The sequence below is a fragment of the Dreissena polymorpha genome, chromosome 6 (genome assembly GCF_020536995.1).
Source record: "Dreissena polymorpha isolate Duluth1 chromosome 6, UMN_Dpol_1.0, whole genome shotgun sequence".
NCBI classification, from domain to species: Eukaryota; Metazoa; Mollusca; class Bivalvia; order Myida; family Dreissenidae; genus Dreissena; species Dreissena polymorpha.
Window position 1 is genome coordinate 43,526,622 of NC_068360.1, and position 19,397 is coordinate 43,546,018.

Consider the following 19,397-nt stretch of genomic DNA (forward strand, 5'->3'; position numbering starts at 1 on the left):
TGAATAACAAGCTAGAATATAGGATCCGAAAATCAAAATATCATCATAATATTTAAAATATTTTTCAAAAACATTTCGCAAACCCATTCATGTACATAACACCGGTGCAATATTTGGAATATAATAAATATTCTGTGCGTGTGTGTCCCTACACTACATGTACACAATTGGCGTAGAATTATTAAAAGGAAATTTGTCACTATAAAGTTCCAAAAAACAATTATTAAAAAAATGTTATATATAACAGTGAATGCAGTTTCTTTTTTATTTGAACTTAACTCGTTCATTTGCAGGCAAACACAGATCTATTCAACACTAAGGCGTTTAACGCGAGTTTCCATATCATGTCCTGTTTCGACCTTGTACTGCAGTTCCCTGGGTACCTCGGTCTCACTTCCGGTGTCGGCTAGAAGGTTGCTCTGGTATACAGACTTGTTCTCGTTTTGCTCCACGTCAAGCACCCACTGCCAAGTGACCACTGTTTGACCAGGTTTCACTGAAACGTAATATATTTGATTATATTTATTACATGGAAACTGTAATGGATTCCATTTAATTAATTAAAAAAACAACAATAAAATATCTGTTATACATAAAAACTCATAAGCAAATAAGGTTTTTCATAGTTTAAAGGGACCAAATAAATACATTAACATTGAATGGTATATATATATACCATTGATTTGGGATGTTGTGGTCGTTTCGTTGGACATGGTCTACGAGGAAGTTTGTTCCATCATGCACTTGATGGACGGCGAAACTGACAAACTGAGAATTTCCATTTTGACACCATAAGAGGTCTCCTAGCTGTACTCAAATCCGCATGTTCTGCTCTCAGTCTTGGACTTGCCAACTTTGACCATCAGTGTAAACGTATGCTCTGCCGACGGATTTAGAACCATATGGATGATTTTCCACTTTCCGATCATTTTTGGGTAGCCGTAAACAAGCACCTCTGTATTCAGATTGCTGGGCGAGAAAAATCCAAACTTCATGGCTGCGTGCTCATCACTGTGAAGGTTAACAGTTGTATGGTTTCCTGCATCTGGTCTGCCACCTTTTGGATGTGCAAACCTGCCAATGTACAATTGTCATTTAGTATTAATTCGAACTCATTAAATATTATAAACAAGATAAGTAGTGATGCAAAGCATCAAAGGGCGTCGGGAATTTCAGTGTAAAAGGCACTCAATGAAGTTACATGGAACAATTTTTTTTCTACTGTAAATATTTTAATATATTCGCCGATTATTTTAAACAAAATAGAAAAAGATACTGGTATAACCATTATCTATGATTTTGTGTTATAACCCCCAAATAACCATTATTTATGATGTGTTATAACCCCCAAATAACCATTATCTATGATTTTGTGTTGTAACTCCCAAATATTTCATGGTTCATTTTATTTACATTGGTTTTCTTTTTTTTACTGGTATCCGTGTGCGGTTTTCATTAATGGAACAGAACTGTGTAGGTTTTAAAAAATCTGCTTCATCTTGTCAGCGTAATTTCATATTTTTCTCAACTTTAAGGGGAGATGATTTGAACTTATTCTTACGTTGCTCATTTACGATAGGGGTTGAGTACTCATTGATATGAAAACACTGTAAAAGTTTGAAAAAAAAATGAATGAAAACTGTAAATTTTATAAAGAAGCTGCATTTCACAATACTTTGAAATTCAGTAAAAGATCATAATAGATTTATTGCTCCAATATTCATCATTTTCAATAGGGTTTGAGTTATACTGATATAAAACACTTAACAAGTTTGGAAAGATTCAGACGAAAGTTGTGAACTCTTTTAAACAAGTGGAAATAGTTTATTTTGTCAAATTTAATAGAAAAAATTCTGGACTTATTGTCCCGATGTTTCTCATTTTAAATGAGGTAAAAATGCTCATTGATATGAAGACACTGTAAGTTTGGATATAATCTGATGAAAACTGTTAACATAATCACATAACCAAGCAGTTTTTCACTTCTATTTTTAAATTCAAAGAGACATAATTCTGGACTTATGTTGTGTTTGCATTTATTTGTTAATATTAAAACACGTGTATTTTTTTATAAGATATTTAAGTGATGTAAGAAATTTTAATTAACGTTGTCACCACGTTGCATCCATTAATTTTAATAAAAATGTCCAATTGTAGTAAAATGGATTTTAAAATGTCTACATAAAATAAAGCTTTATTATATTTATTAACCTGACTGAAAAAATTGTCAGCCGCCGAACTGTTCCGTTCTTGCCGGAACCCGGGATTGAACCGGGGGCCTTTAGATGACTGTTGCGTAAACAACTTCAGTCTAACGCTCTCCCAACTGAGCTATTCCGGCTGACATTCACTTATGTACTGCTATTTGGTGAAGTAGTGTATAGCGATCGTTATTATATGTCTATTAATAAACTAATACATTGTACGTTTTCGTACCACTACGCCTTCCAATAAACTTGCTTGCGCGATAGGTCGTCAAATATCGTACTACATTGATTCTACACTAAAAAAGAAAATTAGAAAAACCACAAAATAAATATATTTTGATTATGTTTTGTTTTTTTTACAAAACATTTGTTTTTATACAAAACCAGAAAGTTTCGCATATTTGCCCAGTCCCTGTGATCTTTCCCCTGTGATCAGTTGTGGATCAGTTATTTATTAAAACAATAAGCTTTGCATTATTGGCAATACATGTTGTAATAAATGTAAAAGGCACAAATGCAGTACTTATTTACACTAATTTACACAAAAATCACCACTATGCAAGATATTCTTAAAACAAAAATATAAACATTGATCCGTAAAATAACTTCTCCTCCCATAAGCGAAAACAAAATGCATTACATACTAGTTGCCGCCCGTCAGGGCGACGCCAATAATTACTGGTTGCTTTATTGGTTCTCATTAAGGGATTTATATTGTGTGATGCTAGGTTCTAATGTCTTGTCAACAATAAAGGTCTGAGCTGATACCTATATTTTATCCATTTCATTCTTCCTCAAAATGTTGTAATTGTGTTGCTCTGTTTTAATCTAATTATTGAGTTATTTAATTGCAATAACATCGAATAATTCTCTGTTAAGTCTTTGTAATTTGCACGTGTTTGTTTTGTGATTGATTCTGGGCTGGTCAGCTAGCGTTATAACCCAAATGATTTGCATTGACCGTTTCAAGGCATTGTCCCAGTTTTAATAATTGTTTATAATAAATATGTGTAAACTATGTATTGTTAGTATATACTATGCAAATGGTAACTAGCCTTAAATATAAAAAACTGGAGGTTTAGAAGAATTTATCTCCTGAGTATGCCTCTGGAGTTTGCTTGCTATATTTGTACATGCACATTACTCGTACTCACTTTCCTCCCTTGTGAATCACGTGATGGTTGTTACCGTCGAGAGCAAAGAGCGCTCCCCAATGCCTAGAACTGTGGACTACCAGGTCTGTGCAGTTCCAAGGTTTCAAACTCCCTCCCCTCTGGTGTATGATCTTGCCAATTGCCACGTGCTCAATGTATCCCCAGTGATCTACCACCAGCACAAATCGCCAGTGCATTCTGTCATGCGTGTCGCTATGCAGGTCCAGGGTAGTTCCGTTGCAAGGGTTACTCCAACCGCCCCTTGGATGGATGAACCTTCCGCTAGACAAATGCTTAATTACAAATGTCTATTCGCAGTCCTATATTCTAAAAAGAGAATGTTTCAATAGATAGAAAGAGCTTAATAGTTCAAACGTTTGTTTAACTGTCTTGGACAACACTTTAGATGATGATGATGATGATGATGATGATGATGATGATGATGATGATGATGATGATGATGATGATGATGATGATGATGATGATGATGATGATGATAATTTTAATACTGTTAGGAACACCTTTACTTAGCGGTCCTCGGACATAACATATGTTCTACGTAACTAATGGCTAGGTGAGCGTATATGAAGACAGCCGCGATTTTGAAAAATCTTCCTAAAATCGAGAAAATAACCCCCGATTCGTGAGTATCGTGTAAAGTTTAATTACTATTTGTGAAATATTCTGAAAATATTAACTAGATTTTGCATGTTCTTAACATTAACCTGCCTTCAACGAAAACGGTAACCAAGTTGAGATTCATCAGATGCAGCGTTTCATGTCTTACAGAAGTGAAATCTTGTTGCTGTAAACCACAAAGTAAATTTAACTGTTAATTATCGGAAAGCCGCCCTAAAATATCCACGGATTATCATTCAAACGCTTCCTTTTCCATACCGTTTTGATATATATTTTGAAATAAATCCACCACAAACGGGGTCTTGGGGGAGGGGGAATGGCTCCTAAAACGAAATGAACAAGTCATGAGTAGCAACGTCGATGCAGGCGCAAAACGTTGTTTGCATATGCTATTTGAGGGGACCGCTAAAGTACAAACTACTCTATTGTCATGATGATACAACTAGAAAATTAAACGTGTAAATATAGTAAACAATTAAACTCTACAAACTATAATATATTTTATAGTTTGAAAAATAAAATGATCAAAACTGGGATCACCGCATTGAGACTTTCAATTCAATTGGGACTTTAAACCGGATTGATGGCTCGCCGAACCTCACACTTACCCAAAATTAATTAGAAACCTTTCCCTCGTCACAGATTTTAATAGCATGTACCTATGCACACAGAAAATGAAAACATGAAAACGCGACGCGCGAGTCGAATATTACCCATTTTAAAGTCCTTGAGTCGAATTTATCGAAATTCTATGAAAACGATGAGGGGATATGTTTTAAAGTCATTAGTTTACAAAGACATATGGTCCACCTATCTACAGAAATGTGTCAAACAAATTAGGTGTAAGAAAGATCTAAATACTTATTATCCACATAACAAAAATAGCTCTACTGCTTACAGCCTCTGAAGACTGACATATGACACCATTGAATATATGAATGGTTTAATATACAAATATTAATAAATGATACGTTATGTGTGTGCTTATATATTACATGCCTTCATTTGTAAGTGTTATTATACTGTAGATAATCGAACACTCTGACTATCGATCTTATCGAACGAATGAAAAGAACCCAATACAACATTCGCATGTGTGACTTCTTTCTGAAACGAAGGTATGTAACAATTATAATTAATACTAATAATACTTCTTATTTTTAGTATAGATAAGTATAAATTATCTGATAATCAATTAAATCTTTCGAAAGTTCATACCGGTTTTTCTGAATGTCCTCGTTAAGAATTACTCCTAATTTAATTTGATAAAATGAAAGCGTCTGATTTTTTTTTAGTCTGCAAGGTATTCCATCTGTTCAGCCTTTTTAGTCCCCGGGAAAAACAACATATTCTACGTAGCTAAGGACTGTGCGCGTCCATAAAGAGATCTGCGCGGTATGTGTCAGGTAAAAACACTATTGTGTTTATTGAAGCATTTACAAACGGCGATGCACGATCTCGTACTTGTTTTTACCTGCGAAAGTATAGAGGCAAATTGAAACCTATCAAACGTTGAGGATTAACGAATTAGAGTAAAACGTTGATAAGCAATTCAATCTGACAATCCTAAAAATAAAACGTTTTCGGCGATAGAATTGTTGCATTCCAATTGTTTTACTTGTATTAGAACAGAAACATGTGATTAATGAATACTGATATTTTAACGCCAATTGATTAGACACATGGTTCATCACACAGCATGCCTTGTCCAGCCACTAGATTTCAAGACATTGTTTAAATGGAATACAATAAAACATATATGTACCTTTGCTTTAAACCTTCTTTATTTTAAGTATAGTATAAAGTTATTGTGAACGTATAACTGTTGCATGGGTTCATAACACAATGCTTTAAGCACTAATTAAAACAAGAGACATTGTATTGAGCATATTCGTTTCAACATTTATTGGATATACGTGTTACCACTGCCTGTGGCAATGTATTTTTCTGCAACAGAGACAAAATGGACAACAAGAAATCTATCGTTAAACAGAATGCGCTTCAATTGCGGTCTCCTTCTGTTTAGTACAGACAGATAGCCCGTAGCACATAGGATTCTTTTTAAAACTTGTTACTTACATTTGCTTTATCACTGTCTTTTTTATTTTCGTCAACAAGCGTAATTGCAAACAAGAAATCAAGGCCGACATTTGTGATTTGTACCAGTCATACTATCTCTATAAGAACCAGGTGTCATGCGTTGTTTTTATTTTCTCTTTTAAACCATAAACAAGACGATTTTCTTTATATAGCAAGCCATATATATATATATATATATATATATATATATATATATATAATTTATTTTAAAAAAAGGTTCATTCGATGGTAACGGTAATGTAAAGTTTCTCTATCAACTTTTCTTTTCATGCTCGACTAAAAAGAAATTTAAACATGAATTCCCGATTTTGCTTATGATTGAATTACAGATGTTAAGTGAAAACGACAATCGCCGTAAATATTTTACCCGTAAACAGGACCAACATTATCGGTTAGGGTAAACGTAATATTGTAATCTGAACATATAGGAAGGGAAGCATCAACATGACCTTATGTCTTAAACATATGTCTTTACCACTTTGCCGCAATTCCGTTACTTAATACTGTATTGCTATTCCGTAAAATATATATAGAATGCTAAGCAGCAAAGCGAAGCTATAGTGAGATTGTAAATAAGTTACCTTCTTTATTCACAGGCGGAGCAGCTATGTTCGCTTCTGAAACACACCGACGCTGACTTTGCATTACTGTGCCTGCTTTAATTAAATAACCCAAAATGAATAAAAAACAATCTATCGTCCAAACCGTAAATGATAAAAATATGATAATAGGATATACCACTTATTTACAGTAATGGTGATATTAAACTCAGAAAACATGTGCATGAACACAACCGAGTGTGAACAAAGGAAACAATGGGCATTAGTTATGTATGCTTTGTGAATTTGATCAGGCTCGAGGTTTGCTCATTAATTTCATTTGGATTTAAAAAAAATTTATTTATGCATACGTGATGCATGTTATGATAACCACATGTCTATTAAGGAATTGTTACTGATATACACATGCTTTTTCACTAATTTATTTTTAACAACGGAATAAACAGGTATTATGTCCCATTGTGTAGTGTCACAAATGGTATCATATTCGAAGCGTGCGGCATCTGATCGGTATAAAACATTTTAGATTTGTATCAGTTACAGTATAAAGCGAATATGCAACATATGGTATTATTTAGATAGCGCATTAAATATAAAAAGACCAACAACGCCAGCTTGTGTAATGTATTGTATTCGCAAATATCATCATGCCATAAGACTCCTACCAATTCCACCAGGCTGAACGAAGCGTTTTTCCTCCTTCCGTCATATCTCTCTCTCTATATTTATATCACGATGATGCCATTATAAACAATTTGTGTGTTTATTGTATGATATTTATCGAGTAACATCTGGGGCCAGCTGATGCAAGGTAATTTGAGGTAAGTCCACAATAGAAACGTTACACTAGACAACTTGACTAAATTTTACAACACTCAATTACGGCTATCCGAATAACTAAAGAACCACATACAGTATTACTTGTATGTAATGCAACAATATTTGACACGTCCAACACCGATTGTAAAGATTAAAAAACATAAAAAAGGTGATAACAAATTGTGTTAATAAAATGTTTTGTGTTCCAATATAGATAACTAAAGGATAATGACTTGTTTCCGACTAATTTTTAGATCAATTGTGGTAACCAGCGACAGCTTGTTGAGAGAACCAACCGCGATCACACACAATACTTCATAAACATTCATACCTTAACAGTTAGCATCAGTTACACGTGTTCCCTAAGATTATTTAAATGCGTGAAACTAACTTTCCATTAATTGATATAGACCAAATAATACTATAAAAATATCGAACTAGTTTGATCTTGATCAAAATTAATTACTGATGTTACCCCCATTCCAAATATATATATTGAATTTTCAATGTTGTTAAACCTCTGTATATACACACACACGATCTATCTATCAATATTTAATATATCCTGGCACAAACACACGTACAATTAATACACTTATTTCTCATCCATTTCAAAATGATATATTTACTGTCTTAAATAAAGAGTTATTTACTTGAAGTTGTACCTATATGATGCTCTACTACTAACCTTATTTCATTTATTAAGCAAAGTGCTCCCTTGGTTACAGCCCAAATGGATTTGATTTACATTTTTTCTTACGTAATTGCCACGCGTCATTTTCTTCAAAAAAGAGGTCATGTGTTCATATAAGATTATGATCTTTTTAGTGTATAAGACATGGTTTTGAAGCAATACTGTTTAGTTAACTTTTTTATCAAGAAGTAAATTAAGTAATTATTTATGGATAAAATTAAAATAAACTTATCAATAAATATACACATTTAAATAAATATTATATTTATATAAATATTAGTAGAATGACAACTTTTTAAAATTTATCGAACATATAATTTAATTTGTTGCTCATTTCTGCCAAAAATGATTGATTGTAAGCCAAGCAAGTGTAAATTGCTGTTCAATAGCTATCTGTGCATTCAAAAGGTTATTTTCCCCATGATAATGAATTCCGAGACGCAAAACTCATTCATGAGTATACAAGATAATATTACACAAACAATTTTTACAGTAAAATGAACTTAATATTGAACATCGTTGACAGCAGATGTTCAACAAATATACACATAACAATTTTTGTAGTAATAAATGACATATACTATTCATAGACTTTTTCTAAACAATAAAAAAGAAAGTTATCACTTATGAACAAAGATGTTATTTAACAGAACAACTGTAATGAGAAAAGTGTAGCACTCAGTTTGTAGGTACTAGACCACTCACTATTAGTTTTAGACATATAGACGTATCTATGAACGAACAATCTCAAGAAAAAATAATTTCTGAATGAAACATTGTTACATCAAATTTTCGGTGTAAATTAGCTGTTTATATAATTAAGTGAAATAATTTTATAAAAGTTTTGTGTAGACTTATTGGTCTTATTTAAGATATCAGAACAACATGTTAAAACATGTTTTCAATGCGAATACAAACTGACAATAATATTTATGTCTCACGTGATGTGTCGAAGAAAATTAATCCGAAACTAGGCAGCAAATATACTAAATGTACAATTTTTTTTAATAATTATAGTCTAAGAGCTTACACGCACAACACAAGCAGACGTTTGACGATGTCATAATATTTTATTTCTTGCTGTTTTAATTTATCTGAATGGCTTATTTTTCCTTGGAACATTTGCGTCTTATATCCAATGCGGGAAATCACGTGGTCAGAATTGAGGAAAAAATGGCCGCCGATGCCTCGATTCGACCGAGAAATCAAGTTTTCAAACAGCTACATCTTCCTTATCACTTACTTGTTTTTAATCGGATGACGTCTGTCATAGTGCCAGCCGGAAGCGGTTTCAGCGAGTATCAACCGTTTTCCTTCGGTTGGCCTTATACACGGCCAACTTCTTGAACAACCTGATATTGAGCACGCACATGTCAAGGAATACCGTTTTCTCCGCCCAATAAGTCTAAAACAACCTCGCATTGGCATGTTCTGGTACATGTAGCGATACATATCTAATGTAAAGGCACTGCACTGTAAATGTTAGTTTCGTATACGAAATTGGCTATCTGGATCATCAAAATTTTATTTTCAATAGGACTTATATTGCAAGCCTGTTTCGGTGAAATTCTTTTTGTTATGGCTTGCGAGTATTTGAAACTGTTGTTTTTCCTCAAGACAGTTTTATTAATATTTTTTTTTGGATTGCTGTTTTTTGCTTGAAGACATAGGCGTCATCCGATTAAAAACAAGTAAGTAATAAGGAAGATGTACCTGTTTAAAAACTCGATTCCTCGATCGAATTGATACATCGGCGGCCATTTTTTCTCAATTCTGACCATGTGATGCCACGCATTGTATATCTAAACGAACATACAAAATTGACGATATAGCACGATGAAAATCATTTTTCAAACCTCTACGCTACTATCAGAATGCTTTTGGTAGCCCTTGATAGCATTACCTACAACAATCAAAACATGCAGCGCGGGCGTTCGAGGCATATAAAGAATTAATGAAAAACAGTCACAAGTTGTTTTTGCAAGCAAGTTGAATAAGCTAACTCATAAATGATTTGTGAACTGTCGAAGATGTTCGACGGATGGCTGTTTTCAAAAGATAACTAATACGTATAAAGTGCTGTCTTTATTATAAACTCCCAATTATCGACGTAATGGTTAAATAAATGCCGAGTTTTTCTGGGTGAAAGTGATTGTTAAGAATAATGTATTAGACAATGGGACGTTTGACTTGGAAGAAAATAGACTTGTTTAGACTGTTTCGCCTTAAACAAATTATTTCATTTAGAACACTATACTATTTCTAATAGTCTAAAAAAAGTAGAATATCAAACAACAAAAGATCACAAATAATTTGCCACCTGCGGGATTCGGACCCGAGACTGTTCGGTGTTAACGCATAAGCTTTACCTCTACGCAACATCGGGTGTTATTATTGTAAGGTGAATATAACACATATCTTGTTTTGATATTAACCAAAGTATCGTGTTTTACTCATAGAGTCCGTAGCGGAAATGTGCTTACTGATGCGCTATTACACAACATTTATTATACGTCTTAATTTTTTACCGATGAAACGACTTGCAAGTCTCACCTATGAGTGGTTATGTAAGCCACGATAAACCGTTTTTTCTGTAACCACGAATAAAATAAATACACGATCATACATCGAATTAGCAAATGCAATTGTTAAGTCTATGGTTAAGTACAAAAAATATGATACGCATACGCAAATAAAAGCTTCAAAAGTAATTACGTTTTACGTTATTGTATAATACGTCGTCAAAATAAGTTATTTTGCATAATTTTTTCTCAGTGAAAAAACTGAACTATTTTTTTGGCATTCAAATTTGATTCTCTGAAAAGAATGTAATAATGATGACTTATTAGAAGTTTGGTCATAATTTACAACTTTAATTGTTATTTCGGGTTTATTTGTTCGTTGATTGAATGAAAATCTTCAATACAAATGACAGCACAGTCTTTTCAAGACCGTTAATCACATACACTGGGTGACTTTGGTTTAAAGAAAATTGTCCAGGTATATATCGAGATAATCACCTGTATTGCTTTTGGACAATAACAAAAACTTAACTAATTTTATTTAAGGTTCATTCGGTTGGTTTAAGCGTGTTGATAAAATAAATATCTCAGAAAACGCAACGGAAGCTATAGAAACGAGGTAAGTCATTAAATGATCAAAGTTTTTAGATTCCTCATAATGCCGATTGTAGCATCGTCAATTTTCGGCTACTCGCTAATAATTAAAGTGGTTAAGAGGGGCAAAGTAACTGCAGTCAATATTTTTTTCCGAATACTTGCAGGCACAGATATGTTAACGCTGTTTATGGGTCTGCAGTTTGGCATCATTATGGCATTTAGTCGACCGGTTATGGCATATTTTATTTCACCGGCTACCCATGTATATCGAACTACCGTTGGTGACACGATTAACCCATTTATGCCTAGCGTTCTGAAAAAAGGACTTTGCAAACAGCGTAGACCCAGATGAGACGCCGCATCATGCGGCGTCTCATCTGGGTCTACGCTGTTTGCTTAAAGGAATTTCAGTAAGTAATATTTTAAATATAGAAATAAATATACTAGACATCCCTAATTTTGGAAATAGATTGATCCAATTTAGAAGGATGGGAGAGTCCACTAGGCATAAATGGGTTAAGGTTGTTCAAATATGGACACTGCTTGTCATAACTACACAGAGATTATGAAGTATAAAGATGCCGTTTATATTTAAAGAGGTAGTGACGTTTCCATGGTTGATAATATCGTTGCTGTGGTCGTGCATTTCCTGCGAAATTTCCTCGCTGTCGAAATTGTAAAATATGAAGGTTTTTTAAGTAATCTTCCCAAAAGTCATACATGGAATGTATTCTTTCTTTTTCTGCCATGGCATATTTTTCAGGCATACCATTACTTGTAACAATATCAGGGCGTTTATTAAGATGGAATAGGCATCACACATCGTTTGCAAAGAGACCCACTCAATCCTAAAAACTCAGTTAGTGACAATACATTTTCTGATGCGATTTTTTATAGTGAGAGAATTACATTAGTTAGTTTCAATTTGACACCAACTTATATGCAGTAAGATACCTGGAACCTCATTACAATCTTAACATGTATGTCTATATTTTTAGCGTTACGAAATTTATGAAAGACATGAACCTATTATTCTCGAGCTTAACAGCCCAAAAAACATATATTACATTTTTATCACTATATTGAATTCTATTTAGATTTTGTAAAAGACGTTACAATATGTTAGGGAAGGTTGCGCCGCTTACAGTAGGTTATGTAGAGTTAGTTGTTATAAATTATTTGTGTATACAATGTATACAATGACTGTACAGAAAAACGCTTCTTAAATATGTATACTCGTGATGGCCATGGAAAGCTAAACATGGGAATATCAGCCCTTACATAAACAAATACGAGACGGATAAAGGAATTTGATTTCATAGAGAAGTTTGAAACACAGTCTTCAACTAGATGTCCTTCTAAGAGAAATTATTTAGTTAAAATTATTTGTGAAAGACATTTTATACTAACCATCAACATACATAAAAATTATAGTACTAAATGCAATTTATCCTATATATAATATGTTTCTGATACATTAAATATCAAGTATATATCATTATTGACTTATATTGTTTGCGTAGATATGGATATATATCATTTAATTCATTTTATAAGTTTATCCTATTTAATTTATTACAAACAGTTCAGGTAAATCATAATTATATATTATGTTTCATTGTTTTATTGTTGATTTACTAAGTATGTGGAGAACAAATGTTGACATTACATGTTGACATTTAATATGTAAGTATTTAAAGTCATTTCAGTTTTTGCGTATTGTTACGATTTTTGGCGCCATTTTATATAAAGTTGTTTACGACGTTATCATTTACAACGTCATTTACAACGTCATTTGACGTTTAAATACAGAATACTTTTTTCGGAGCCTCTTAAAAAAACGTCGCTTTATTCGGCACCGACCTATTATTCGATTTATCCCATCAATTTTCTTAGTGGGTGGGGAACTTGAAATAGTGTTTCGGGTAGAAATTCCGCTTCGGTCTGGCGTTGTTCCGGCTTGCTAGGGGGCTGCGTTGACGAAAATGTGACCGTGCTTGTGACATAGTGTTTTCTACCTTGAATTGGTTCTGCATTTTGACCAGGCAAGTATGTTAGAACATTTTTTCTGTCGCTCATGACTTACATTTGAGTAATTTAAAATTTACCGTACATTTTTGTGTCGAGTGACAGACATTATTTCAGTGGCTGAAATGTTGTGTTCTCTAAGTTTTTGAACCAGGTGCTTGCGAGTGGAATGATTGGTCAGGCGTTTTTCAACTGGTAGCCCTTCTTCAGTTGCCATCATCCTGAGCATTTTGCTCAATTTTTTGACGAATGAACCATTGCACGCTTTCTTTGCGATCAGACTCAGACTCTTGATGTTCTTTTACTTTATGAGTTGAAATGTGTTGTAAAAAACATAAAATATTAATAAACTTAATAACCACAGCCACTTTTTTCTTGTGTCCATTTTAGGGATGGGATGCGGCGCTATATTATAGGCCCGGAAAATGTTCAGAGGGTTGAATAAGGGGGTGGGTTTTTTAAAAAGACCCCCCCCCCGCTAATTTTGCCGGGCGTTTTATTTTTCTGACAATAAGGCATTTGATTGCTACATGGTTGGATATAAAAAATTACATTACAATTTTGTGTATAAATAGAAGATGAATGCATAACTGAGTGTAAGAACGTTCGTTCGCAAACATGTCGTTGTATCAGAGACTTCAATCTTATGAAAACAGGCCATCAAAACGAATCATTAATCCGCGTATAAGCGGCTATGGTCGTTACGGCATGTCAAAGGAAGACCTGGCTAGCCAAGGGCTCATCTACGACACTTGTGTAATCTCCGAAACTATTGAGTGCGTTCGATGCGTGTTTTGCCATGTGCACATTTCCATTTGGAACATGGATAAAGAAGATGTGAGACTTAGGCATCGACAGCTGTGCCCAGTTTGCCCTTTTGTGTTCGATTGGGTCATGAACTCAGAAGAAGATTGAAACTTAGTCAGCGACGGTTTAGCCGTGCTTGTCCTTTTGACAATGAATCATTCGGTAGGTACTTACAAAATGAGTTTGCTAAGCTATATCAAAGAGCGAACAATGGAATTGCGAAAACAGAAAGCAATAACGATAACCAAAGATGTTCAACAAAATCGGTTGATATCCTTCAAACCAAAAATAACCAAAATGATGACGAATACGATGATTATAGTGATTTCGATGAACTGCTTACGGCGAAAATTGAAAAGAATTGTACTCGTACCCGCCCCAATTCTTATCGAAAACAAACTGAAAAGCAGCGTAAAAAGGCTGAACAAAGGCGTTCGCAAAGGCAACTTTCAAAACGAAGAACAAAAATGCGCTATGCAAAACGAGATCAAAAACAAATATATTGCCAGGACAAAAACGACGATGATAATTACACAATTAAAAAAAGTTCCAATGATCGAGATGTGAAAATACATGATCGAAAAATGTGTTGGGTTTGCAGAAGCAGAGATATCGATGATATGATAAAAGATAGATTTTTGGAATCTTACGAACGGTTTTTGGAAGAGGCCGACCATTTTTTTTTTCTGATTATAAGGCATTCGATGAGGCATACGATCGATACATGGATGAATATGTATATCAACAAATGTTAATTAACGAAAGACCTTTCTAGCCTTGGCTCGCCATACGCACATTTGGCACATGGACAAAGAAGATGTGAGACTCAATAATTAACATTTAATGCATGTTTGTTCTGTTGTGTTCGATTGTATATGTTCATAAAAAAACTTGAAACAATTTTGCGTGTTGTTTTGATTTGTTTGTAGAAAATACTTATATAGGAACTTTCCCAAATGACAATACATCAACAACTCGTCATGTATATGTTTGTGTATATAGGTGCCCTGTTTGTTTCCTTGGTTTTACAAACAAATGCGTTAGGACGTCCTAAACCAAATTTTTATGAACCGTCTTGTTTCAAGCCTGTACAGGACAAACCGATTGACGTCACGAATGGTTTATTTTATGTGTTGATAAACGTAACCTATGAGTATTTGTCATTATACGACGATGTCATTGAAAATTTACAATTTTTCAACAAATGGATGAAAAACCCAGAGTTTAGTTTAGAAGGACATGAGCAACAATGCAAATCCATAGGTCTATCTAGATGTCCGAACAAGAAAAAAGCGTTTTCGAAACCGGTAAACAGTGTAGTTGATGGTTTTGTAGCGGGATCAATGTTTATCACTTACGACTTACCCAGTCTTTTAGTTAGATTGCAAATTGAGCCGAAAACGTACTCTATCAGTGAATTTGTGGAATCTGTGTTTACTGAGATTTACACACACGCTTGGATACCTTTGTTTCCGTACAATTTTTCATTGACCTATGATGGAAGTGAAATTTGTGCAAATGGGATGCATGGTCATGCCTTTATCAGATTTAATACTGAACTGTGTACAACGTTCGGAACATGGTGCAATGTGAATTTAGAAGGTGCTAGTCCCGAGAAACAGGATCATGCGTTAACACGAATCAAAAATGCGTTATTGAAGAGAAAACTGAATGATTTGTCAGTCGGCAAGTATATCAAAGAATATGATCTAGGTTTGGAAATAATCCCTTCTAAGTCCAAAAAATTGCGAGACACAATTACACAAATAGAGCAAGAAATGAGTGAGATTCGCTTAAAAATCGATGATAAGTTCGACTTTGACGATGATCAACCTGACGAGGATCACTCTGACGAGGATAACTTTGATGAGGATTACTCTGACGATAATTCGGATGGAAAGCAAAGCGCTGAAAATGTTCCAATTATCGATTTTGCTGACTTTTTTTTCAAAAACACTAAAGTTCTGTCAGTAACAAACGAACCTATCGTTGAACCTATCGTTGAACCTATCGTAAGCCAAAAAGTTCACGATATTCAAAATGCCGATACTATTGTTACCCAAAAATTTCACGATATTCAAACTTCTACCAACAAGCCAAAAAACAAGATAAGTCTTCCAGTTAAAAAAAATACTGTTGTTAACCAAACATTTCACACAATTCAAAATGCTCTTAACAAGCCAAAACTCAACGGTAGTCTGCCAGTTTAAAACGATAACATCGTTAACCAACAATTTCAAAATATGCAAGATACTATCAACAAGCATAAAATAGGAATTAAGCACAACAAACAGACCGTTGCAGAAGTATCTACGTATGGATTGCAGAATTGTTACTCCCTAACATGTAATTGTTCTACTACAATCGGCAAAGTACAAAACAATCGTTGCTATTTTATCAACTTGGATTCATCATTCAAAATTTCCTGTAATACGTATTATTCTCCGTTTCGCGAATACACACTCTTGATTATCAACGAACGTCATCATGCTTTACGTGCGATGCTATGTCAAATAGTGAAACAAGTGAGTAACGAAATTATTCCGCGAAAAAGGCTTCATCATATCGACTTACTGTCTTCAGCACCAAAGTTGGCACAACTGTTGATAGGACATGTATGTCGTTATTCCGAAATACATATCAAATTGAGAATTGCACCGAGAGCACGAATGCTGTGCTTATAGCGAGAGAGGGTCATTTCATTTGCGTACCACAAATACAATTGGCTAATTTTACATACTGCGATATTGGTGCTGTGAAAGCGAAAAAGTATTGCGAGTGTTTACGATTTGGATAATACGGTTGTTTCATATTTGGTTAGCATTACTCAGAACACGGCACACAATATGAGTGAGGCAAAGTTTCAAATAAAAAATATAGATGATACTTCTGTTACAAGAGATCACTTCATTGTGTACAACAAAAGAGCAAACAGTGAACATGAATGCACGTTTGTCGACATGCGATCAAAGACAATTTCATTCGATAAATGCGAAAAAAGACTCACAATTTGCGAGGTATTGTTTGGTAAAAGTGTATCGAATGACGAACCGGGACTTAAAAAACTAACGTTGTGGGAAACTGTTGCTGTTAGTATTGGTGGATACATTGTGCTTGTGATAGCTGCTATTTGCTTCATAATTGTACTACACAGCATAGCTCGGCATAACGATACTGTTGTAAATAGTTAACATATATCAAAGCGTTTGTATCCGTTATTGTCATAACTCACAATGACTTCGTATGACGACATGTATACCATTGAAAGCGAGAGCATTGGTAACACTCAAGAATTTTCCATCCAAGTTCATAGATGCATCAGCGTTTTGATCAATGAACAAGAACTGCTCGAAAGCATTTTTGAAACCATACTAGACGATATTGGAGACGAAAACGTGTTCATATTTGACTTGACAATCGATTTTTGTTTCACAACAGTTAGTAAAACTATACATATCAGGCAGCTTAATTCGCAAAACTGTTCGTGTTTTGACATTACTTGTGCTATGCAAGAACACGGAATCAATTTCACTGCACCAGCTGATCTTCATGTTTTTTTAACAAAAAACGCATAAACACATTTTTAGTCATAATTTCACTATTTTGAGTTGTTGATGGACTACAAAGTTAAACCATGTAACGGTGAGCGCTGCACTCTATGTTCTCAAATAAAGAGTGGAAATAGTTTTCAGTTTAATTGTGGTTTTGTGTATAAGGTGGAAGATGGAGAGAACTTGACTTGTAAATCAAAAGATGTTATATATGTTCTGAAGTGCAACACTTGCTGCGGTGAGTATATTGGCGAGACAGTTAATCTGAGAAAACGCATTCACACACACAACTCTCATATTCGAACAGAGCAGCATTATTGTCGAGCTACTGATCATTTGATAGAATGTGGGAAACACTTGTGCGATGTAAAAGAACGTTACACTGTATTCGTTTTGGAAACAGAGCGAGACAAGCATGTGCGTAAAGCAAAAGAGGCGTACTACATTCGTTTATTCCAGCCAATGATGAACAAGTAAGAAGTGCATTATTTTTCAAGCGTATATATATAGCTGCAGTTAACAAAATAAGCACACTCGCAATCACTTTCTACGATGGCACAAGCAATGTTGACCTCGAGCTATGCTATGAAAACGAACAACCGAGAACGAATACAGCAGTTTGCGAACACTGTACTGAATCACGGCGTGAAAAGGAATTTGGTTTCTGAAGTCGAGTTAGGTGTCTTCTTGTCGCCTAACGATTATTTGAAGATAGAAGAACTTTCACAGAAACTGACACAGATTGATGCCAAACTAGCGCAGTACAAAAGCCTCAAAGTAAGAACGCAGAATCTGATAAAGGGCATCAAGAAAACAAAAAACCTGCAGGACGATGTTGTGAAAACTGTGAGCTCTAACGTTTTCGATCGAGTTCCAATTGATGTGATTTACAAAATACTCGGTTCTGGGGAAGACGAAAACATGTTTGCGCTGATAGAGCGAATAAAATCTTCCAATGTTGAGGAAAAACGCAAATATGCCGATATCGACATCTCCGATACAGAAATGTCAGATACGCTGAACGATGATGAACAGGAAATTATGAACGCTCTATCTTTTAAGAAAATGCGCAAATCTGTTGAAAAAAAAGCTGTAAAGAAACCGAAAAAGGAAAAGACTATCCTCAGTGATCTAGAATTGAGCGATGATGACGAATGACTACGTTGTTGCAATATTGTATGATTATATTGACTTGTGTGTGCTATATTTTTTGTATATGTTGTAAATAAATTAGGGATGGCAACGAATACCGATATTGGTATTCGGATATTCGGTCATCCTTCCGAACGAATATTCGGATATTCGGTCAACATCTGTTAGAAAAAAATCAACTATGTTTACCGTACCATTACTCCATGAATTCTACTTTCGTTTTTACCGGAAGTTCCCCGGAATTGACTAAATATTGACACAGCATTGCCGTCGCTAATTGTTAAAATTGAATGACGAAAACTGTTTTTAAACTTTTAATATTGTAAATCAACAATAGAACGAGAAACATAATATTTACATGACGACAAAACAATTACATAACAAAACAGTTAGATCTATAAATAATTTAAGCTGAACTTAAACATATTATTTACATAGCGAACACGTGCTTTAATATTGTACATCAACAATAGAACGAGAAACATAATATTTACATGACGACAAAATAATTACATGACAAAACAGTTAGATCTATAAATAATTTGAACTGAACTTAAACGTATTATT

General features: G+C 34.2%; 1 protein-coding gene and 1 non-coding gene across 2 annotated transcripts in view; both read right to left on the reverse strand.

Annotated features, from left to right (window-relative positions):
• Positions 1 to 305: 305 nt before the first annotated feature.
• Positions 306 to 19,397, reverse strand: part of LOC127835634 (galactose-binding lectin-like) — a 30,051-nt gene continuing 10,959 nt past the window's right edge. The window contains exons 2-5 of the mRNA XM_052362070.1: positions 4,290 to 4,323; positions 3,362 to 3,669; positions 809 to 1,074; positions 306 to 496 (exon numbers count right to left, since the gene is read on the reverse strand). Of these exons, the coding sequence (XP_052218030.1) occupies positions 306 to 496; positions 809 to 1,074; positions 3,362 to 3,669; positions 4,290 to 4,323 (799 nt within the window). The remainder of the gene's footprint in view (positions 497 to 808; positions 1,075 to 3,361; positions 3,670 to 4,289; positions 4,324 to 19,397) is intronic.
• Trnaf-gaa (transfer RNA phenylalanine (anticodon GAA)) lies at positions 2,252 to 2,341 on the reverse strand. The gene is given in 2 exon segments: positions 2,252 to 2,287; positions 2,305 to 2,341. It is a non-coding gene; the product is annotated as a tRNA-Phe (tRNA).